At 40.9% G+C, this 21,686-nt stretch overlaps 4 protein-coding genes across 11 annotated transcripts; 2 read left to right on the plus strand and 2 right to left on the minus strand.

The window, feature by feature from the left end:
• Positions 1-1,452: 1,452 nt before the first annotated feature.
• On the minus strand, positions 1,453-9,985 carry mfsd1l (major facilitator superfamily domain containing 1-like). 3 transcript variants are annotated; one of them, XM_079660805.1, is made up of 13 exons: positions 9,795-9,985; positions 6,482-6,582; positions 6,219-6,328; positions 6,072-6,127; positions 5,467-5,610; positions 5,215-5,373; positions 4,999-5,114; positions 4,793-4,893; positions 4,440-4,551; positions 4,220-4,357; positions 3,350-3,489; positions 3,150-3,261; positions 1,453-3,040 (listed from the first exon to the last, which is right to left on the minus strand). In XM_079660805.1, the coding sequence occupies exons 1-13, from the start codon at positions 9,838-9,840 to the stop codon at positions 2,909-2,911; spliced, it is 1,467 nt and encodes a 488-aa protein (XP_079516931.1). In that variant the 5' UTR covers positions 9,841-9,985; the 3' UTR covers positions 1,453-2,908. The 3 variants fall into 3 exon arrangements, with proteins under 3 accessions (XP_079516931.1, XP_079516933.1, XP_079516932.1); XM_079660807.1 differs by lacking the exon at positions 9,795-9,985 and adding an exon at positions 8,676-8,698; XM_079660806.1 differs by lacking the exon at positions 9,795-9,985 and adding an exon at positions 7,309-7,449.
• Positions 8,512-12,036, plus strand: eme2 (essential meiotic structure-specific endonuclease subunit 2; the record flags this gene model as incomplete). 4 transcript variants are annotated; one of them, XM_079660810.1, is made up of 8 exons in its annotated part: positions 8,512-8,974; positions 9,576-9,697; positions 9,776-9,865; positions 9,942-10,066; positions 10,221-10,293; positions 10,439-10,554; positions 10,924-11,113; positions 11,725-12,036. In XM_079660810.1, the coding sequence occupies 8 exons, from the start codon at positions 8,653-8,655 to the stop codon at positions 11,878-11,880; spliced, it is 1,194 nt and encodes a 397-aa protein (XP_079516936.1). In that variant the 3' UTR covers positions 11,881-12,036. The 4 variants fall into 4 exon arrangements, with proteins under 4 accessions (XP_079516936.1, XP_079516937.1, XP_079516934.1 ...); XM_079660811.1 differs by having other exon boundaries at positions 9,779-9,865; XM_079660808.1 differs by having other exon boundaries at positions 8,513-8,954.
• Positions 12,037-12,232: 196 nt separating this feature from the next.
• Positions 12,233-18,788, minus strand: spsb3b (splA/ryanodine receptor domain and SOCS box containing 3b). Of its 2 annotated transcripts, none has more exons than XM_079660813.1 (7): positions 18,764-18,788; positions 15,511-15,654; positions 14,861-15,041; positions 14,064-14,251; positions 13,837-13,939; positions 13,433-13,558; positions 12,233-13,320 (listed from the first exon to the last, which is right to left on the minus strand). In XM_079660813.1, exons 2-7 carry the CDS (start codon positions 15,637-15,639, stop codon positions 12,788-12,790), a joined length of 1,260 nt encoding a protein of 419 aa, XP_079516939.1. In that variant the 5' UTR covers positions 15,640-15,654; positions 18,764-18,788; the 3' UTR covers positions 12,233-12,787. The 2 variants fall into 2 exon arrangements, with proteins under 2 accessions (XP_079516939.1, XP_079516938.1); XM_079660812.1 differs by lacking the exon at positions 18,764-18,788 and adding an exon at positions 17,966-18,105.
• Positions 15,565-21,622, plus strand: nubp2 (nucleotide binding protein 2 (MinD homolog, E. coli)). Of its 2 annotated transcripts, none has more exons than XM_079660815.1 (7): positions 15,565-15,687; positions 18,899-19,014; positions 19,242-19,440; positions 19,561-19,715; positions 19,985-20,095; positions 20,320-20,389; positions 20,865-21,622. In XM_079660815.1, exons 2-7 carry the CDS (start codon positions 18,907-18,909, stop codon positions 21,002-21,004), a joined length of 783 nt encoding a protein of 260 aa, XP_079516941.1. In that variant the 5' UTR covers positions 15,565-15,687; positions 18,899-18,906; the 3' UTR covers positions 21,005-21,622. The 2 variants fall into 2 exon arrangements, with proteins under 2 accessions (XP_079516941.1, XP_079516940.1); XM_079660814.1 differs by lacking the exon at positions 15,565-15,687 and adding an exon at positions 18,227-18,459.
• The last annotated feature ends 64 nt before the right edge of the window (positions 21,623-21,686 follow it).

Genomic DNA, 21,686 nt, shown 5'->3' on the forward strand with positions numbered 1-21,686 from the left:
ATCTTCAATAATTGACATGCGCCTGACGGAGTTCTTCCTCTTGACCCTGTCCAGAACTACCATATCTTTGCTGGATCCGCAGATCCGGCCCAGGCTGCGGAGGTTGAGGATGCCCGACATGCTGCTGTCGTCGAGGCCGTCGTCCGCACAGATCAGACTGCAGAGTGACACCAGGTGAGAAACCATAAAGCAGGTCTCAGGATGCTAAAGCCCCTTGTTTAAAGTCAGGCGTTACGTTGCTCTCTAAGACTCTGAGACTGACTCAGCGTGTGTGTGCAAGTTGGCCATCAGGCAGGCAAAGACGCAGGCCTGCCACACACTAAGCAGATTAAGTGAGGTGTATTTTTAAAGTTTATCTCCGTGGTAAACACGGGATGTGAATTGAGGGACAGGTAACATTTTTTCCGGTGACCTTTCAGATGCATCCTTCTAATAATCTGGTTATTGGGGCACAATTCTAAGAAGATTATAAACTGCGTCAGATCATTCAGTTATGTAAACCTTTATCATTTCTTTACAAATCAGAGTGTTCCGTCTGATCCTTGGTCGAATAATGACTGAATACAAGGACCAGCTGGACACAAATATAAATGTTCAGGTACATGTAATCACCCTGCGTCTGCAAACATCAAACATTTGATTGTTTTGTTTTCCTCCTCGGTAATCTACTGGAGTGCAATCTTTAGGACGTTTACCACATTGAACCTGGAACAGGGTCAGGAGGACAGGAGGTGATGAACCCTGAACGTTGAACTTTAGATTACAGAAGTACTTGCGGAGCACAACATGATTCAAGAGCAGACAGGGCCGTCTGGATCAGTTTAGTCTGTCTAATCTGCATTTAATCAAATTTGAATAATAAAACTCAGGCGCACAAGCTCTAACCAAAGCCTCTGTGTAAATATACTTGAATACCCTAACTATAGGTTTGTTGTCCATATATAAATAAACATGTTCAGCTATACAGGCTACCGGATAAATGCTATTGTTAAAATGACTAAAGTAGCGATTAACATCACCATGAATGATGAAGCAATGAATCCGAATAGACATACAAAATAAAGGACAATTAGTGTACGTTTAAAATTATATATTAACTTTTGGATATTTGCCTTTAGCTGTTTTAAAACAGCCTACATTCTTGCAGTTGTTGACAGGATGAGGGATGTGATGTGAAGCATTGGTAACTTGACTAGCTCTCCCCCAAATAATCAACCTGGCTCACAAAAAGGTTACTGATAAACCAAATATTATCAATTTGGTTAACTTTGCTACTACATGAGCTTTAGTCTTTCCATAACAAACAGATATATGAAAACAGCTCCACCTACTGACCGTAATGTAAAATTACAATGCTGGTCAAGGCGATATTGCAAGATAAGAGCTAAAAGGGAAGAGCTCCATGATGTACTAACTCTCTCTGTCTTTTTTCAGTTTAGGCCTAAACAGGCATTACATTTATTTATTTATTTAAACTAAAAACAAAGCTATGAAAGTGAACCAAAACCAAAAGTTTCCAGAAAGCAAAACAATTAGCTGGAACTCCTTAAAAAGCCTTAGGGAAGCTGCACATGGTACCAAGCCAATTACACTTTAAAAAAAATAAAAATTATTAGACATGCAACACAGATTTGGCTTTTAAAAAAATTGAATAGCCCTTTTGCTGTTTTGGTAGTGTACAAATAAATCAAACTCCCTTCTTTTAAGGACCAAGTAAAATCTATAACTATACAATTACTGAGAGGAGGTACACATATTCCAATTTTCCATCAGAAAGTCATAAAAAAACTAAGTTACATATTGACATTATTTAGTGATCTCGGTAACGTTGACATTTTCACTTATGGTTTTAAAGTTGATAGCTATTGTTTAACTGTAGAACTGAAAAATCCGCAATAGCTAGTTAACATTTAATAAAATGTATTGATACTATTTTGTTAATAAAACTGTAAAAACAAGGTTTCATTTGTTTGCTATCATTAAAATGTCCATCATCCACTGTTACACGACACAGTGTGGAGAAGAAATATGGTTTTCAGTGAGTTGTGCAATAAAACCAATATTAAAAGTGGCACATTTTAAAAACGCATATAAAAAAGAGAAATGTTGGTCTAACAGCAGCCAAAAAAATAATAGTAATACGATGGAAACCCCCACATACTTTATTTACTAAGCAATGGATATCATCCTTCCATGACCTACTAATCTCAGAGCTGTCAACCGCTTCTGCTAATAAGGCTAAGGGGGAAACATTGCACCTAGTTAGGATGCCACCTGGGCGCCTCTCACTAGGGAGGTGTTCCAGGCACGTCCAGCTGGGAAGAGACTCAGGGGGAGACCTAAGACCAGCTGGAGGGATTATATCTCTTCGCTGGCCTTGGGATCCCCCAGTCAGAGCTGGTTGATGTGGCCAGGGAAAAGAAAGTTTGGGGCTCTCTGCTGGAACTGCTACCCCCGCGACCCGACCACGGAGAAGATGGATGGATGAATGGGAAACATTAGAGGCTATTCAAAGAGCTGCTGATCGGGTAATATCATTCATGTAAATGATGATTGTACATATACGCACACCTTGGTGCAATTGTAGATTATTAGGAGTTAATCGCAATTCAGCTTAAACAGATGAAATGTTATGTGGGGAAAAAAAAGTATGAATGTATTTTATGTGGATAAATTGTTATCCTATAAATTGTTATGCTATAATATAAATAATATATATAATATATAGATGAACTCAGACGATTGCTAAAAAAACATCAGGTAGGATTTTCTGTGAAATGGATTCCCTTTATTTTTTCTTTCTTTGTCTTTTCTTTTTGCATTGTCTATAAGTCCCTTTTGTGAGGGCAAAAAAAACCAACAATAAAAAGTTGGTCACAAAAAAAAAAAGAAAGAGAAATGTTCAAATTTAAGAGTTGACAGAAGGAGATCTAACCGCCTCGCCTCCCTCTTCCTCCTCCTCTCCCTGGGTGAGGGGCTCTCTGTCGGACTCCCCCTCCGCCTGCTGCGACTTCTTGGTTGTCTTGTTCAGGGTCCCGCCCTGCAGGTAAACAAATATTTACTGAGCACATTGTATCCTGGGGTGAAGGTGGCTGACAATATACACACACAGTACAAATAGAGATCGATGAACAGGCTGTGTGTCTGACCTGTCTGCGGTCGACAACGTTGAGCACCACCGAGGTGACGATGCAGCCGATGGTGTTGGCCAACATGAAGATCATCATCGTCTGCCAGCGCCACAGAGGTATTTTAGTTTCACTGGAAAGGAAAAGAGCAGCTAAGTTCAAATGCAGAAAGGACAATGAAGTGGTCGACCAATATGTTCCTGATCTCAAGTAATTCCTACCTCGACTTGGAGCCCAAAATCTGCCCAACGACCAGATTGGATATACCGATCCCGACCATCTGTACGGAGGTGGCCAGACCCATGGCTGTTCCCAGAGTCGCCTGAGGCACCACGAGGGGGATCGACGGCCACATGCTGGCCTGGAAAACAGCACAGATTGTCATTTAATTTTTGTTGGATTTATTTATAGGTTTTGTTGTTAGCTTAGTCCTTTCTTATTACTGTTTTGTTCTTTTCTGTTTTGTCTTTAAGTTGAGGAAAGTCCATTGTTTAAACCAGTGGCTCCCGATACATTTTGTTTTGGATTTGATATGGTCATGTGTGCTCAAAAAAAAAAAAAAAACCCGAGAAACAACAAATGTTTTTCACAAGAAAAATCTCTGCTTTGAGAACGGAGGTGATCTCTGGGGCCATAGATCCGTTACGGATTGTATAGCTTCGTTGGTGTTTTAGTTTGTCTGCCTCCGTTTCCTGTTTTAGTTTGAAAAGTGTTCCCCCTCCTGTCTTGGCTGTTACTGGTGATTGTGGTCACCGGGTGCCCTGTGTTGTCTCCTCCCCCCTCACCTGTGTCTTGTTGGTTTGATTAGTCTGTGTGTATTTAGGTTCTGTTTTCCTGTTAGTCTGGGTGTGTGTGGGAGATCCTTGTTGCTGGTGACTGTGTTCACATGGACAGTAATATTGAGGCTGTGTCATGTACCACAATGAGAAATAAATGCCCACACCGGGTTGTATTTGGGACGTTCTGTCTCTGCCTCCTTGCTTGGTCGGGCAGTTCAACGTCACAGAGAAGATTAAGCTTTGAGAAGACAATCAATTACTAACATAAAGTGGCCACCTAATTTGCAATCATTTCTTTTGAGGTAAACTCACAGCAGCGAATGAGTAGGTGACTCCGAGCCATATGGTGGAGACCAGAGGAGGCACAAAGGTGAAGGCCAGCAGTCCGAACACAGGCAGCGTGAAGATGGCACAGGCCAGAGCAAAAATGCCCCGCAGACCCACAAAATCCTGGAAGAAAAACACAAGAGCCTCTTGTTTTATGCTGCTTTTTATGACAGACTTGTATCAGGCTAAGGTTACAGATACTTACTATGAGGATGCCCACGCTGGCTGAGAGGACCAGTGAGCTGTCATAAACAGCGCCGGCGATATAAGCCGCCTCCTTCTGACTGTAGCCATCGTACTTATCCTGAATGAATTTACTGGACAGGTAGAAAAACAGCTTTATGTTAAATTAGTTTACAGCATACGGGCATTTAAAACCCATTTAAAATCTGAGGTGTGTGTGTGTGTGTGTGTGTGTGTGTGTGTGTGTGTGTGTGTGTGTGTGTGTGTGTGTGTGTGTGTGTGTGTGTGTGTGTGTGTGTGTGTGTGTGTGTGTGTGTGTGTGTGTGTGTGTGTGTGTGTGTGTGTGTGTGTGTGTGTGTGTGTGTGTGTGTGTACCTGGCATCTGCAATGAACGGGAAGATGCCGTTATAGAAGAACATGATGGTGAGAACCAGCAGCCAATATCTTAGAGACAGGAGCTTCACATCCTGAATCCTCTACACATACACAGAAACACACATTACTTAGGAGTTAATGAACATTCAAAAATGTGTACTTGGTGTGGAAAGCACGTTTTTTTTGTTAAAATATATTGTTCGTACCACTTTGCGGGACTCCTCTTGGATGGCGCCATCAAGTCCCAGCTGCTTCATTCCTATCTTATCCAGGGCGCTGACAAGGATGGCGGAAACAAAGCCCAGCACACACAGGAGTGTACCTAGAAAGCATCAGAAAAATACTCTTACTTAAGCACCGTGTTATTATTCACTCAGGCCATAAACATGGTGTTTCTATCCCCTTGTTTTATTAGTACCTACCACCCCAGAGTGTCCACTGCATGCCATATTGTTCCTCAAACTTCTGTGTGAGGAAGAAGTTCAGGACTGAGCCGAGGCGAGAGAAAGCCAGCGTCAGACCGAACGCCAGGGCCAGCTCCTTCCCTCTGAACCAGAACGCTGTGATGCGGTTCTGAACAACTGATGAAGACAAGAAGAGCCGTTTAATAGGAACAGTCCTCTGAGTTGAAATCCAGAAAGAGTATGATTGTGACTTTAGGAAATTGGCCTTACTGGTCAGAGATCCATTTCCTGATCCAAACAGCAGTCGGCCTGTGAGCATCAGTGGCAGCAGATAGGGGGTTCCCTTGAAGTGGGAACCCAATGCAAACAGTGAAGAGCCCAAAACACACAGGAAGGAGAACAGAAATACTCCAACTGCAGAGAGGACGAAAAGGGAATGAATTCACCGTGAGTTACCATAAAGTGATATCATTATCAGTTATAGATTTAGCAGATATTTGTTGATGTAATGTCAATTGTAATGTTCCAATGTCCTATATCCTTTTGCCATTACTTCACAGGAGGGCTGCAGAGTGATCCAGACGCAGACACAAAAGGATTTCCGGTCCTTTGGTGCAGTTTATAATGATGTTGATTTAGCGTTTTACACACCAAGGTTTAATTATACAGTTGAATGGTTGTGGTGAGCATCTCCCGGGCTGGTGGAATCGGTATGCTCTTTCCTCCTGTGTCCTCATCACCTATGACCCTTTTTATACACCCAGTGCAGCTAATCCCCGCCACCAAGTGTCCAAAAAAATATTGCAGTGTAAATATAAATAAAGTAAACTGGCGCGCCAACAACACCCATACAATGGCGCCTACATTTGACTTACAGCGGTTTCCTAGTTTGTCAATCAGGAATCCGGCCATGATCACAACGACTGCATTCCTGTTGATAGGAAACAAAATAATCCATTGTAGTTTTCTGATAAGCCACTGAGCAGTGTGATACAGTAGGGTCAATGTGGATGTGAACTTACGTCCAAGCGTAGATGGCATAAAGAAGGTTGTACTGCTGAGGGTTCATCCCCAGTCCCTCCACACAGTCCACTGTGCCGTTGATCACCGTCGCATTGGAACATGTCAGCTTCTGTCAGATGAGTGGAAGCCAGTGATTTAGTTATAATCATACTAGCCACAAACGAAGGACAGACTTTGTCATTAGTACTACAATGATCCTGTTGAGTTAATTTAGGGAAATCATCCTTTAATACTGATTATATATTTTAGACCTATTGCTTACCCCTTGGAACTGATCCTGTAAAACACTGGGGATGTCGAAGCAGAAGTAGGAGCCAAAAGTCAGCAGACAATTGAAGAACAGCACCAAAAAGCGGTAATACGCTGTAAAGAAATAACAAGCATAATGTATTATTGTTTATTTTAACGTAAGAGTCAAACTTCAATTGCAATGAACGCAAATGCAACATCCTAGTTTACTACTTCTTCTTTTTTTAATCTCACCTGAAATGAATATACAAAATATATATTCCAACCAAGCTTCAATATATTTCTTATTAATTGTGTTTTTTGAAAACAGTGCTTTTGAAAATTATTAAAGCTACCCTCCAGACATATTTAGAAAGTTTTCTGCTTCGAATAATAACTAGTTCAAGGATTTCCCACAGAAAAAGGGGAATCCCCCAGGTAGCTTAAGACTCTATTAATTATGTTTAGTGAAGGACACACATTCAAGTGAAGCAACAATAAGAAGTGCATTTAGTGGAAGGGGGCTTTAGGAAAAATCTGGTATTGTACATTTCCTTTAACTCAGCCCAATGGGGATTTGGTGTTTACTTCACTGAGAAAACAAACTGTGTAAAACAACTGCAGCATTAGCTTGAATTAGCTTCAAATTGTCTGTAGTATGCCCACGAGGAAGCAAAACGTTTTTGCTGACCTCACGGTTTTGGCAACTTCCAGTTTAATCACATGAGTTTTAGCAGAAAGTGCCGAGTTGTTGTTCCAGTGGCCCAGATTTTCTTTAGAGAGGGTTACGACAGAAGTCTGGTCACTGGGTTCTGCTGAATGTGGCTATTTTTTGGAAAGTAAAACTAAAGACAGACGTACCTTTCTCCGCCGGCTGCGCCATGGAGAGCAAAAAGGGAAATGGTTATAAAATAAAACTTCCAAATCACATTCTTCAGTGTTGTTTACATGAGCAGCTGGTTAGCACGCTTTAAAACTCTTCTTCGTTGAATTCAGCAGACCAGACGCTGTAATGGCGCCCTCTAACGACTGTTAGTTATCCTAAAATCCAAAATATAGTCCACAACTTTGCAGATATTAGGTCAGTTTTCTTATTTGCAGTCCAGTTTTCCAGGTTTTGTAATGTTCAAAGAGTAAAAACAATTTCTCCAGTTACTTCCAGGTCTCTGCTCAACCTCCTCTGAAAGATGTCATTCTTGCACAGGATGAGATAAGTATCCTCCACACATCAGGGTGTTTCCCTATCAGAGCCAGCCCCCTCTTAAACATACAATGCCCCCTCCTAAAGTACTGTGAACCTTTGCATATGATATCCCTTTGTAAATGTTGCACGTTTTTGCCCACCAACATTACTATTCAGACTGCACAGCTCTCCCACTTTTAATTCGATATTGAGTGAATTTTCCAAAACTTTTTATTCCTGATTGTAATGTTTCACTTTCTTGAACACAATTTCTGGTTTCTATGTACTGCACAAATAACATCAATTCAGTATTTTTCTTTGTAAAACAAAATCCCTCTTTCGACCTCCCTAATTCAAATGTCCAATTGTTCCAATCATAAACCTTAATGGAATACAAATTATAAACCTCAAGCATCAAATGAACTACTATTGGCTACAACTGTAGTCTGAATTTACTTGTGATATATTTGTATACATATATACATATTATAAAACAACAACTGCATCCATTATATATTCAGGTTCTATATATTAAATAAATATTTTAGCCAAATAATAGCCAACTGTGCAACAAAACTGTCATCCCGATCCCGACCATTCACTCAGTGTTTTATCTTTGGGTTTTTGAGATTTAATCCAATCAAACGAATAACGTTAAATATATCAAACATAGACAGCTAGTGCCTCTCCTGTCTTTCGTTGTTTTCGACCAAAGACAAAACGCTTTCCCCAATAATTGATTCATAAAAACTCGAATATAGGAAGCGCGTTTTCTCTCTTTTGTCCCTCAGCGCACACCGTCGAGTTTACACTCGCTGAAAGGGTTTAAATAATGCGTTCAAGGAGTTTAGGATATTTTTGATTATGTTTTAAACATGCGAAATGTCTGTGTTGCGCAGAGCTAAAACATGGGAAGTATCTGACTCCGAGGACAGCGACGCTGAGAAAAAACATGATTTAAACCTCGATGAGAGAAGTCAAACAATAACAGTGAGCGAAGAAGATGAGGCTCCATACAACAAATGCAACACCCTCCAATCTTCACCTATACAAACAGAGCCCCGTCAGACTTCAGCTTTGTCTCCTCCAAGACAACATGCAACCCCGAGTCCTGCAAGAAAACGCCGCAACAAAGAGGAGGTGGAGGCGGACAGAGAGGCAGCCAGGGAGAGGAGGGAGGAGAGAGAGAGGGTGAGGACAGCCAGGACCCGGGAGAAGGAGGAGGGGAAGCAGGAGCAGCAGAGGAGGAGAGAGGCGGCCGAGAACCTGAAGAGTCTCCGGCCAGAAAACTGCCTCAAGAGTCTGACAGTGCGCATAGATCCAGGTACACCGTGCTGCCTTCAGGTGCTGTGGGAATTCATTTTTCCGTCATTTATATTGGGACTGCTGTGAAGACGGTTTGATAACTTTTTTATAATTGATGCTTCAAAATACATATAGGCCTATAGCAATACTTATATATATAAACAAATAATTATATTATGATTACAATTATTACTAAACTTTTTTGCTAAAAGTCAGTTCAAATACCACATACATATTGCAATAAAGGTATTTTATTATGCTGAAATGTTTGTTTGTTTCAATAAATATAAAAGTGCAGTCTGTCTTTAATTCAAAAATAAATGTATTAAGGAAAATGTGCTTTATTTAGGCTTCATTTAGTGCTATTTCTTTATTTTTTTTATTTTAATCAGTTCGATTATCAAATATTGTACGTTTTGTTGTTGTCAGTTTAGCTCTTTATCATCTACTTTAAGATGATCTGTGGGTACTCTTAGTAATCTAGTACTGGCTAATTAATATAATAATAATAATAATAATATGTATTTACAACCTACAAGCATTAAGGTGGAAGCCAACAAGGACCAAGCATTGGACCATGCTGTTATTTTCACAAAGAAAATGCTGATATACCTATAACCTTGTGTGTGCTTTATTCCAGCTCTTCTGCAAGACGGTGGCTCAGACATCTTGCTGGACACCCTGGCTACCTTTGATTGGAGGTTCAGCATTGAGAGCCATCAGCTCCCACACAGCATCACCTGGACCAGAGATTTACCTCAGGTTACCCCCCCTCTCTGTATTTAAATATTCTTACAATCTCTGCTTTCTGCAGTGTGATCATTACTGCTCTGTCTATAGCAGGGAGAAGACAGCTTACTGGAGGAGGAGCAAGTGGTTCTGGTGCTGGGTCTGACAGACTTCATGGACACGGTGGTCTCTGTGAAGAAAGTGAGCAAACTTTGAAGTTGAAATATTTAACTTTGATGGCAACATACATGCTGACCCTCCTCTATATTATGTTTAGATGCTTGACAGTAACGAGGAGCAGACAGGGGCGGGGTCTTTCCTCTCTCCAATTTTGGAGTGTCTCAACAGGGACGCCAAAAAGGTGGTCACCCTCTTAGTGACAGACCCTCAGCAGGATTACAGGTAAGTGTACGTCAATAGGATCTCTTATAGACAGACACAATCATTTACTTTCTTATATGCTAATTGTATTACTCTCTGGTGAGATAACACACATATTCTGTGTTGGCTTTCATGCCCACATTGTGACTTTAATTGTTGGTTTGCTTACCAATAGGGCTGATGCAGTCCCTTTACTGGATGAGACTCTACAATCCAAACTGGGGATGGAGAACTTGGACGTGGAGGAGGTCAATTTACTTTAAATCTGATAAGTCAATCTTGCATGTTCTTTTTGCAACCTAGTTTTATATTTTAGAAGGTAAAAATCTGCGAAAATGTACATATAACTGATTTGCATACTGCACACTTAATACTGCTGTTATTTTTCTCCAGGTTCTCGTGTACCTGCAACTCTGCAAGAATATCTCTCTGGTCTTCCTTAATGGCTGGCAGGAAGTCACCAACCATGTGTGTGCCGTCACTAAGGCCTTATCAAAACGCCCTTTCAAGTAGGCAGCCACTCGGTCCACTCCAGCCCATATCCAATGTGATGCTAAATTGCGAAGGAATAGTTGATCGCTCAAACGGGGAGCTCCTAAGCGAACTGAGAATTTTCCATTTTTGACGATTTACATGTCACAAATTACTCCAAATTACTCCAAACTACTCACATATAGTTTTTCCAATATTCACGAAACTCGGAATACACATTGCTCTTATGAATCTGGAAATATTTCAAATTGCCTTCCATTAGCCCCGCCCCCCAAAAACTCTACAATTTTAAAATATGTGCGTTATATGTGCAGCCACTCGAGTCATTTCCATAATAAAAGAGAAGGAACATTCCCCTGTTAAGATGTCTTTCCATGTCTTTCCAGACTGCTGACGGAGCGAGCGGAGCTGCCCTTCTGTGTGGATGGTTCCTGGGCCAGCGGGGTCCGGGTGGAGAGGGACGGCTCGGGGCTGATCCAGGTGTGGAGCAGGCAGGTCCAGCAGCTGAACAGAGTCAGCCCCACCGTGGCCTCCACTGTGATCGCTGCCTACCCGTCTCCTCAGCTGCTGCTGCAGGTACAGCTGCCTCAGGGTGGTGCTGTAGAGCTCAGTGCATAGAGGACACTGCTGCCAGCGTTCCATTCCTTTGACATTATACTTTTAGCATTCATTGGTAGGTTTTGAACCGATTTAAGTTCATCAATGCAATAAGATCATATACTTTAAACCAATACTTCATCCACAAAACCATTATTCGTAAATGTAATTATCACCTTGTGTTACTTGGAATTGTTGAAGATGCTGTTTCTTGCATGGGGAACAAAGAATTCAAAAACAGAAAAATCTTGATGATTTGAAGTAAATACGGTCTGCTGTTAACGACAGCAAAACTATATCAAACCTCCGTTTGCAAACCTCTCACAAAAGTTGTACAGCTTAATCCAAGACTCATTTATCCAGTTGTTTGCTCACTTTGTTCCAAACACATAGCATTTAAAACGTACAGTCTTACGCTGTGTGGCCCAAGTGTTTTAAATAGCAAGGATTTTAGCAAAATGTGCTGAGAGGATGACTGGATAAATGAGACTTAGATTATACTCCACAAGTTGCGTATATATTTTATACTAAAAATGAGTTCAGGAAATTACAAATACAAACATGTACATTCTCTATGTTGTTTTTTTTAGGCGTACCAGAGCTTGGATTCAGAGGAGGACAGAAAGAGTCTGCTGGCTGGTCTCTTGGTGAAGAGCGGAGGGAAAGAGAGACGTATCGGCCCAGAGATATCGGCCAGAGTTTACCGCTGCCTCACAGCCCAGAACCCCCAGCTGGTCCTGGACTGATCTACTTGAAAACGTCAGCGAGAATTAAATCCGGCTCTGATTTCACGTTGTCACCACTTGGCTGCCAATGTGTTCATGTTGATGTTTACAAGCTAAAAATATGCCTTAGATATCATGTGCACCTTATTATTTATACCTCAACAGATTTAAGCGGTATTATGTTTCGTAAAATATGGAAGAAAATCATGTGTAAACATTATTCTGTTTACATGCTAGATGTAATGTCAAAAGGGACATTATACTACATGGTATGTTTTGTTTGTGTGAAATGGCTTATAAAAAATTGTGGCAACCAAACTTCATTTGTTATAATTTAAAATAATTTCTTGAGTAAGAAAGTTAATAAACAAACTGTAAATAGAAAAGCAAATTCTCTTGTAAAGCAAAAACACATCCACCGTTGATTTTCAATCAAAATGCTGATACAAAACACATTTACAAAAAGTCATTTCCACAGTATCAAAAAGCCGTTTCCCTGGAGTATTCCCCAGAGAATAACAAGTGTACACTTTCACATTATTCCTAGTCAGAAACATTGGGCCTTCCATAAAGTAATTTAAGATTATTATTATAAATGTGTATTATTAATGATTATTATTCTGATAATTATTCAGATTATACTTATTATTAATCCAGGTATTATTATTAAAACTGGCTAAATTGAATGACCCATATGTCACTATCAAATCTCCACTTCTCGCATTCACATTGACAACGTTGTTGATTCAGTAGCTGAATTGGTGTTGAATGTCACATACTCTTAATAAAGAGAAGTAAAAATCCCCTCAAAAAGTAGAAATATTGGCTCAAAGATGAGGTTGCACTCATAATTTCCAACAGGAGATGTCGATGGCAATCGTAGAATAGCTGTTCGCCAAACACTTACAAACACGTTTTGGCTAACGGGTCATGTCCAGCGGCATCTTTTGCTTTGGTAATCCTCAGGTTCAGAGCAGCAGCTGTCGTATTCGCTGCTGGGAGGAGTGGGAGGGCAGTGGCAAGTGCACGGCTGAGTTTGAGGTGATGTTGGGCAGGAGCACTGGTAGGGGACCGTGTCGAGGAAGGGGCTGGTGCAGGGGCTGGGGGAGGGGCAGGCACTCAGGGTGGAGACTGGGCTCGGGATGGGGCTGGAAGGCAGACTCATTTCTTCTTGGAAATCATCAAACAAGTCCTCGTTCTGCTCCGACGCTTCGGGGCTGCTGCTGAGCGTGAAGACCCAGCCGAGCTGCAGGTGGAGCTGGGAGCGGAGGCCGGGGGGCAGATCCACAGCACCGAGGACGTCCGGGCAATCGGGCAATATTTGGCGGAGCCGGGTGCAGCAAAGGTACTGCAGGGAGGTGGGGGTGTAGCAGGCACGGATCACCTTCATACTGCTTTTAGCTGCCGTGGAGCAAACCATGGGGTAGAACTTCTTGTTCTGCAGCCTTGTGGAAGCAACACCTGTAAAAGAGAAGAAGAACATTTCAGGGTGAAAAACAAGGCACTCATAGCTACATTGAAATGTTCCTGGGTATTATGGCGCTCACTGCTTGAATTAGAGACAAACTCTCACCTATGCAGTGCCGGTTCTTGTAGAAAGTCAGGGTGCCATGCCAGGTGTCGAGGTGCACTCCTATGATGGAGCCCTGGCCAAACCGAGAGGAGAACCTCACTTTGTCCCCTTTGTGCTGGAGGAAACCTTCAAACAATTGTGATAATAAATAGTATTTAATTTGTATTCTCTGTGGTGTAACAAGTTCTCAGAATTGCTTATAATACAATTATTTTAAAAGCATTGACTTAAATTCTAGGGGAAGTTCAAAGACGGAATGTCTCTTTGGTGGAAATGCTCACTACTCAAATTTCACAACACGTATGTAACAACAAGGGTCCAATCTGGAACACTTCAAAATACTCAAGTAAAAGCACCTCAACATTGTATTTAAGCACAGAGCTTTCCTGTATTAACCCTCTCACCTGTGTAGGAGAGCCCCCAGCTATCCTCATCATTTCCCAGCAGGCTGCCAAAGCTGAATTTGAACGTCTCCAGGTTCACCTCTGAAGTCCCAATGCCCACCATCTACACAGAAAAAATGAATCAAACAGGTTGACTAGTTCTATCTCTTTACTAGAAGATCTGAAGAGAGCAACTCCAGGCCACTTATCATATGACTTCCAGTATTAGTAAAATGTTTGCTACCCACCATATCAGTTCCATAGACGGGAGAGGTCATCTTCACTTCCCAGAAGTGTTGTCCCTCTGCGAGCTCCTTGGTGCCGCGGATAGCCGCTGTGCCGCAGCTGTAGTCTGTGTGAAAGCTCACCTTCCTGTTGTCGCAGCTGAGGAAGGCTCCGGATGATTTGAAGCGCTCGTCCCACTCCCAGTCAAAACCTGGGAACAAAAACAAATATATATATATATATATATATATATATATATTAGCTGGATGATTAAGATTTGAACTTTTTACAATCTAACTATTGTATTCAGCCAAGCCTTTAATACAAATTATTTGTAGACATTTCTTACATAATTTATTCACTTATTTCATTTAAGTTGTAAAATGTTATTCTATTTCATTGTTGTTTTATTCAATACTTTTTAAAAGTTTAAAAAAAAATTCTATTTCATTGTACTTTTATTTAAGACCTATTTTGTTTTAAAATTGTATTCTATTTTATACTCCATTTTTCTATTTATTTAGTAGTTTATTCCACGCCAATTTAATGCAAAAATTATTATCATGGATTCAAATGGATTCTATTACATTCATATCGTCTATCATGCTTTGGTATCAAGTAGTTAAATAGTTAAAGTAATTTATAACCGTTTCTTTGTATTCAACTAGTGTTCTGTCTTTTTTTTAATTTTCCAGTCAGTTTTGAAGTAGGAACATCTAGTGAAATTAGTGAGAAAAGCCTTATCTGCCCAGATTCAACACTACTCTAATAAACAGTATACTCTGCTTTGTTCACTAGTTTAGTACTGTGATTTGCTCACCCTGATCCTCCTCCCCACAGAGGCAGTCAGCGCTGACGCTGAGGCCCAGGCTGAGCTCTTCCTGTCGGTCACACTGGCAGAAAGACTCCCCGATCACCGGTTCTGTACCAGGCAAGGCCACCACCTCAGACATGGCCTGAGAACTCTCCAGGTAATCCACTTCAAGCTCCATGTTGCTGATCTGATTGACACAAACAGCATCTTGTAAGTCTGAACACATGGCCATGGTCCAGGGCAGGAATTAGATCTCTATGAAGAGCGAAATGAGAAGCATGTTTGAAAGACTGAAAAGTATTTTCCCTAAAAGCTGTTCCTATTGGTTACACAAGTCATGTGTGCCTGTAAGTAAAATGAGACCCCCTTCCAAAAATACTAAACTTGCTTTCCTTGCCTTTGAAGACCTGACTGTCTTACACACAGCCCTTTCAGAGAGGGGACAGTCCCAGTGGAAAACTACTGGCCCTCAGGCTGAAATAGTATCTGTCATAAGGTAACACCAAACTATGCATTTAATATCCCCTGGAAAGCGTCTCTCTCTATTCAGTAATATACATAGATTTGATCTCCAACACCTTTAAAAAAGCAATCTTTTCAGCCCACACTTTTATCCACTTTCTTTTTGTTACACTCTATATTCCCTAATGTCTCACCTGTGTCGTCACCTGGCCTTCCAACCCCCCTCTGTCTGACGTCCGGATCACTGCCATGGCATCTGTCTCTTTCCGTTGTTCACTCCAGGCTGAATGGCGAGCCCGTCCGCTCCTGCCTCTTCTCAGCATGGCAGCTCTGTGGATCTAACAACTCCTCAATCAGCTGCCATGTGTACAGTAAGCTATGGACCGTGCTGAACTCCTGGTTCCTCGGTTAATTTCCAAATACATTACACTTTATTTAGCTGACACTTGCATCCAAAGCAACTTACAATAAGTGCATTCAACCATGAATGCAGACTCTCTGATGTCCTGATATCAATTGGGAGCTCGTTCCACCATTTTGGAGCCAGGATAGCAAACAGGGGTGTATTTGTTTTTTGAGTTCAAATATTGTCTTGACACATGTACATTATGTACAAGCTGTGTTTGAAGAACAAAGACAGTATGACTCCCTATTTCAGACTGAATAGCGCATTCGTGGAATAACAGCTTATAGATTAAATCTACAACCAAGAATAATTGTTGTTGTTGACTAGCGTGTTAATTATTTCCTCTACTAAACACTACGTTTTTTGGTATATAAAAATTCAGAATATGGTAAAGATGTGTTAATCAGTGCTTCTCAAAGCGTAAGACGACATCTTCAGAGGTCTTGATTTGTCCACAACTCATACATATTACGTTGACTGTCTTAAAGAAACCAGAATAAATTCACGTTAAAAAACAGGAATCAGAAAATGTTTGCTTTTCTTTAAAAAAATATCTGTCAAAACCTTTGATCAATTATTCAAATATTTGATGATTCATTTTGATAGTCATCTATTATATTAGATAATTCATCTTTGAATATGCTGAATATGAGTTTGACCAAAGAGATGAAAACATTAGTTCAATTATTTTACATTTTTAAGCTGCTATGGTATTACTCATAAATTGGTGGAATGTGTTTTTCTCTTGTATTTCAATAATATTTCTTTCAATGTTTCACAAACTAGTGGGGCACCTACATTTGAAAGATCAAACATCCTCTCTCAGCTTCCCTCAGTTCAGCAGTTTGTTAACTAACCTTTACTCTCCTTACAGTCGGTGTAAACCTGCATAATATTTAGAAAAGGAAACAGGTCTGGTCCCCTACTGACTGGTGCACACTGGTACAGCTCACCTATTTCTATCCAGCCCATATGCCGCAGTTGGCCACAGGAAGTGTTTCCACGCACTTGTTTAACCTTTAAACCAAGCCCTCTGTTTTGCCATTGTGGCAGCACACAGCTACCTTTCTCTGCAGATAGGTCACCTGAACCTTGGGACTACAATGTGTACCAGTCATAAATCACAGATTGTAATATCCTTGTGTTTTCACGGATGCTACAGTGGTATTGACTTTTACAAAATGATGCAGCACTTCAATTAACCATATTAGAGAAGTGTAGATGCAAAGCTAATAGCATTACATTTGGAACTGACTTATATTTACGGATAGAAGAAGACAAATTAAATGTAGCATAACCTCCACTTTTGAGGAAACCCAGTTTGATCCAGCGTGCAACAGAACTAACATCGAAAACTGATTCAATTCCAATGACAAAAACATTGTTCTGCCTCTCTCCAGCGTGTATTCATGAAGATAGGAATGGCACATGCATACTTTTTGATTGATAACTTATAACTTTACCGGTTCATGTTTCCAGATTTATTGAACCCCAAACAACAATGACTGATATGTTTGTAAAAAGAAAATGCGAAATGTTTTTATACCCAGTAAGCATAAATGTAATTGCCTCAATTGCAGTGTTTTGGTTTTTCTGAGTAGTATCCCACATTTTAATGTATCCTCTTTTATAGGAGCTCATTTTTTATTGTATTACAAAGTATTTTTTTCTATACCATGATAACATTTACACCAGGAGTGTTTTGTTTTTTTAACTAAACGCAGTAGCCAAATCTGATAGGTTCATGCCACCACTGAACACAGCAGCTGGTGACTGCTTTGGAAGCAGGTGCAGGAGATAACTGCCATTAATTTAGATTAGTTAGTCTGGAGCTAGTCTCACTTTAATTGGGCTTTACCCTACTTATGCACATGCAATGACATTCTAGAGAAGACAACCCACAGTAGCTTTCAGGGCAAGTGTTTGACTGAGGACAGGGACAAGTTTGCATGTTTCAGATATTAAAATGACTGAAAACCACACCACTGTCCATGTCCTGCCAATACTTCCTGTTCAGACACAGCAATCCACTCCAAATCAGTGCACCAAGAATATCTCTCAGATTGAGATTCTCACTGCAAGTCAAGAGAATAGCATCTGCTGGATGTTTAAATCAAAGCACAAACTGTTGTTGTATTCTGTACCACTACATCTGATGTTTTGCTGTTATGTATCTTCATCTGAACTCAGATACTAAACAAAGTAAACCACAATACAGCCTGAATACATTTTAGCATTCTTACCTTACAGTAGTCGTCCTATTCACCGTCTTGCAGTGGCTCATGTGAATGCCAGTGTGTTTCTCAGTATGCTTCAGTATGCTACAGGGTGACAGGTGCAGTTTACACTCTGTCCCACTTCGCAGCAAGCCAGAAGTAAACATTACTTCTCCACGCCCTCATCGTGTACTTATTGGATAAGACTCATAGAGGGAGGAGTTTACATGTTCACATATTCACACTGTATATTCGCATCCAGTGCAAATAATTCTCACTTTATCACGACATCTAAACATTCTGCTGACAGAAACACTAAAACTCGTTATTCCATAAATTGAGAGCTCTTGCAGTGTGAGTAAATGCCCCATGCTGCGCACCAACAGCCCATTGGTGGTGTTGGAAAAGGGGCGTGACTTATCTGTAACAGGGGCTGTGTGATTGGCTAGGTGGCACGGGGTTATACGGAAGTAGTTGAATTCGGTACATGCATCAAATCCAAAACATGGAACAAAATAATGGTAAGTCAACGTTACTCGTCAACAAAGTTCATCAGAAGGTTACATTCCTATATTTAGGTTGTATCATTGTTCTTTATTGATGGCAGCTGTTAGAAACTGCCGACTGTTGTAAATTAGTTACGCATTTATAGCTTAGCTAACCGGCTAGCGGGAGCTAATTAGAAATAGGCTTACGTTTGAAAGATTCAGCTCTTTCAGCTGCTAAATAGGAGCTTACCGAAATACTTCTATATCCTCGGAGAAGCTAAACTTGATACAAAAATGTATAATATAGTTTCTAATGTTATGCATATCAAACTCTCACCTAGTTACGTTGAACTTCTGAACTCAGGTGATGGAACGTGCTCCCTTTCATAACTGCGACATAACTTTAGTACTAACTTTACATGTATCTGCTGCGTTCATGACGTAATAAACCTCATTTTCCTTTTCATGTGAGACGGGGGCATGTCCCAGGTTCGGCATGTTGTGTTGGTGCTGTCGGGGAAAGGAGGAGTGGGAAAGAGCACCATCACTACAGAGTTAGCCCTGGCTCTCAGGCATGCTGGCAACAAGGTGAGTTCAAAGACCTGCTGAGTGTATGTGCAGCAGAGTGTCATTTAACACTGTACACATGGTTGTAACGCATCATGCAAGAACACATAATAAACAGTCAGTATGTTACTCCCCATTATTTAATTGCAATGTGATAATAATCAGTTTATACCTGTGCGCAATACATACTTTTAGGGAAAAGTAAGCATAAGTAAATGGACTTACTAATATTACTCTGTGTTCATCAGGTTGGCATCCTGGATATTGACCTCTGTGGCCCCAGTATCCCCCGCATGCTGAATGTGGGACGGACTGACGTGCACCAGTGTGACTCAGGATGGGTGCCGGTCTACACTGATGCAGAGAAGAGCCTTGCCCTCATGTCCATCGGATTCCTGCTGGAGGACCCAGACGAAGCAGTGGTGTGGAGGGGGCCCAAGAAAACAGGTTAACTATTCTCCTATTCTTCTGTGTCTCAAGAAAAAACGTGTGGGGCATGGTTTAAACACGGTTCTAACACCTTCCTCAACCAATATCCTCTCCTTCTCTGAATGTCCCGTCTCACAGCTTTGATTGGCCAGTTTGTGTCGGATGTAGCGTGGGGAGAGCTGGATGTGCTGCTCATCGACACCCCGCCAGGCACGTCTGACGAGCATTTGGCGGTGTTGGACAACCTTAAAAAACACAGATTGGATGGAGCTGTTTTGGTCACCACACCTCAGGTATAGACTAGGCTGCAGAGATCTTACAGTCCATAATAGGATTTAGAAGACCAACTAAAACTGGCGAATTCACTGACAAATGTAACTTTGCAACAACATACAATTATATGGTTTTACATGTCTGTTTAAAAGTACATTTAAAGAATAGCATGAAGGGCACTGTGGCTCACTTGTCTATGTGAGCCAGTTGAGCCTCTATTTATTGAACTATAAACAAGACCCTATGATATCCAGTGATGATTGTTCTTCTTGTTATGTGTTGGTTACAGGCAGTTTCTACAGGAGATGTGAGGAGAGAGATCACCTTCTGTAAGAAAACAGGGGTACGGATCCTGGGCATCATCGAGAACATGAGCGGGTTTGTTTGTCCGCACTGCTCAGTAAGTAAACCTTTGTACAGTTCAGAAATGAAATATCAATCAATGAGTGTGTTCCTAATGAAATCGTAGTTACAGTAATGTGCATCAAAGTCAGACAATGAAGGACAGGAAAAACCTCTACATTAAACTTTTTAAAAAATGTACTCAATTTAGATCTCCCAAGAAATACTACGTTTAATAATACGCTTTTTCTCTCTTTTTTAACAAATATTCTCTCTTTTCAGGAGTGCAGCAACATATTCTCAAAAGGTGGAGGTGAAGAGTTAGCCAAACTGACCGGGTCAATATTCCTCGGTGAGTCCAGTGGAGTTGAATCAAATGTAATGCTAGCTTCCAGCCACAGGGTGTCGCACCACACTGTGACATCCCCCTCACCCTCCATTCGTGATTTCGAAAGCATTTTACTTCACTGTCATGCTGCTAAAATGGTCGATCGGGATCTCAGATTTTCACAGCAGGTTTAAAAATACCTCAGTGAGGGCTTGATGCATACTCATCAATAGGTCTGGGTCAAATTAATAGATCATTTAATGGTTGCCCTAAGGGATTATCGGCCTTGTATGCAGATCAATCTCTTGAGTAATGATGCAGCTAATTCAGATCACCCGGTGTCTGTGCTGCTTTACACAGGGAAGTATTTGATTAGTGAATATCCCTTAACATCCACTTGACTCTCACTATTTATCATGAATTACTGAATCCCTTGGGAGTGGTACTTTTAAGGCATAATGTCGTTTTGTTAATCAACATCATGTTCTGTCCATTTCAGGCTCTGTGCCCTTGGATCCTCTGCTCAGCACCAGCCTAGAGGAGGGCAAAGACTTCATGCAGTCGTTTCCCGACAGTGCCACCTTCAGTGCCATCAGCAGCATCGCTCAGACTCTGCTCAGCAGCATCCAAACATCTTGAACCAAGATTACATTTGCTCAAAATGGTTTACGTTTGAACAGAGGCTCTGTAAAATGTACATTGTAATACATAAATGTTAGTTATTGTTCGGATGATTTCCATGTTGCATTTTTGTCCTGTACAGTTTAACAATATTAAACTGTTTGCTAATTATCTGCTTTTTAACTCTTTTCTTAAACCTTTTATACCTAATGTCAGTATCTGCCAAATGTACAGAGCAGGCTTTGTGTGAACTTATGTCAGTGTTAAGTCACATTCACATTCACAAGTGTAACAGGAAGACATGAACATAATGATACTGAAAGTACAAGTCATGTTTCCTCTGAAAGTGTCACTGTAGAATATACATCCATTGTGTTTGAAGCCAGTCACATCTAAGTTGGAATCTTCTTTAATTCGATTGTGACACACGTCGACACATCAGGATAACTTCAATATCAGTGGTAATACAGGATTGTAGATTGGCTCTTTAGTTAATGCGTCAGCAGCAGTTCCACTTTCAGAAAACAAACCCCAGATCAAATTGGACCGGCTCTGAGTGAAACTAGGCCACTCATCTCACTGGGTTCCTGCCACATGCTACAAGCACCAGGTCTTTGTCATTTAAACTTTTTTTTTTTTTTTTAAAAACAAGTAGTTTATTTTAGATCTGGATTAAATCTTCTGAAACTAGCCTACTCTT

Source organism: Notothenia rossii, assembly GCF_949606895.1.
Source record: "Notothenia rossii genome assembly, chromosome: 11".
Taxonomy (NCBI): Eukaryota; Metazoa; Chordata; class Actinopteri; order Perciformes; family Nototheniidae; genus Notothenia; species Notothenia rossii.

What these genes read in the sequence shown, in the direction of transcription:
- mfsd1l (XM_079660805.1), bottom strand. Translation starts at nt 9,840, where the DNA reads ATGAAGTCTGTCAGACCCAGCACCAGAACCACTTGCTCCTCCTCCA. An exon ending in AACCACTTGCTCCTCCTCCA is followed by an intron (nt 6,583 to 9,794) that starts GTAAGCTGTCTT and finishes ATTTCTTTACAG; the next exon opens with CGTATTACCGCTTTTTGGTG. An exon ending in TCACCTACTCATTCGCTGCT is followed by an intron (nt 3,490 to 4,219) that starts GTGAGTTTACCT and finishes GCTGTTTTCCAG; the next exon opens with GCCAGCATGTGGCCGTCGAT.
- spsb3b (XM_079660813.1), bottom strand. Translation starts at nt 15,639, where the DNA reads ATGCTGAGAAGAGGCAGGAGCGGACGGGCTCGCCATTCAGCCTGGAGT. An exon ending in CCGTCTATGGAACTGATATG is followed by an intron (nt 13,940 to 14,063) that starts GTGGGTAGCAAA and finishes TTTTCTGTGTAG; the next exon opens with ATGGTGGGCATTGGGACTTC. An exon ending in CTGGGGGCTCTCCTACACAG is followed by an intron (nt 13,559 to 13,836) that starts GTGAGAGGGTTA and finishes AATTGTTTGAAG; the next exon opens with GTTTCCTCCAGCACAAAGGG.
- nubp2 (XM_079660814.1), top strand. Translation starts at nt 18,426, where the DNA reads ATGCATCAAATCCAAAACATGGAACAAAATAATG. An exon ending in TCAGGCATGCTGGCAACAAG is followed by an intron (nt 19,015 to 19,241) that starts GTGAGTTCAAAG and finishes TGTGTTCATCAG; the next exon opens with GTTGGCATCCTGGATATTGA. An exon ending in TTTTGGTCACCACACCTCAG is followed by an intron (nt 19,716 to 19,984) that starts GTATAGACTAGG and finishes TGTTGGTTACAG; the next exon opens with GCAGTTTCTACAGGAGATGT.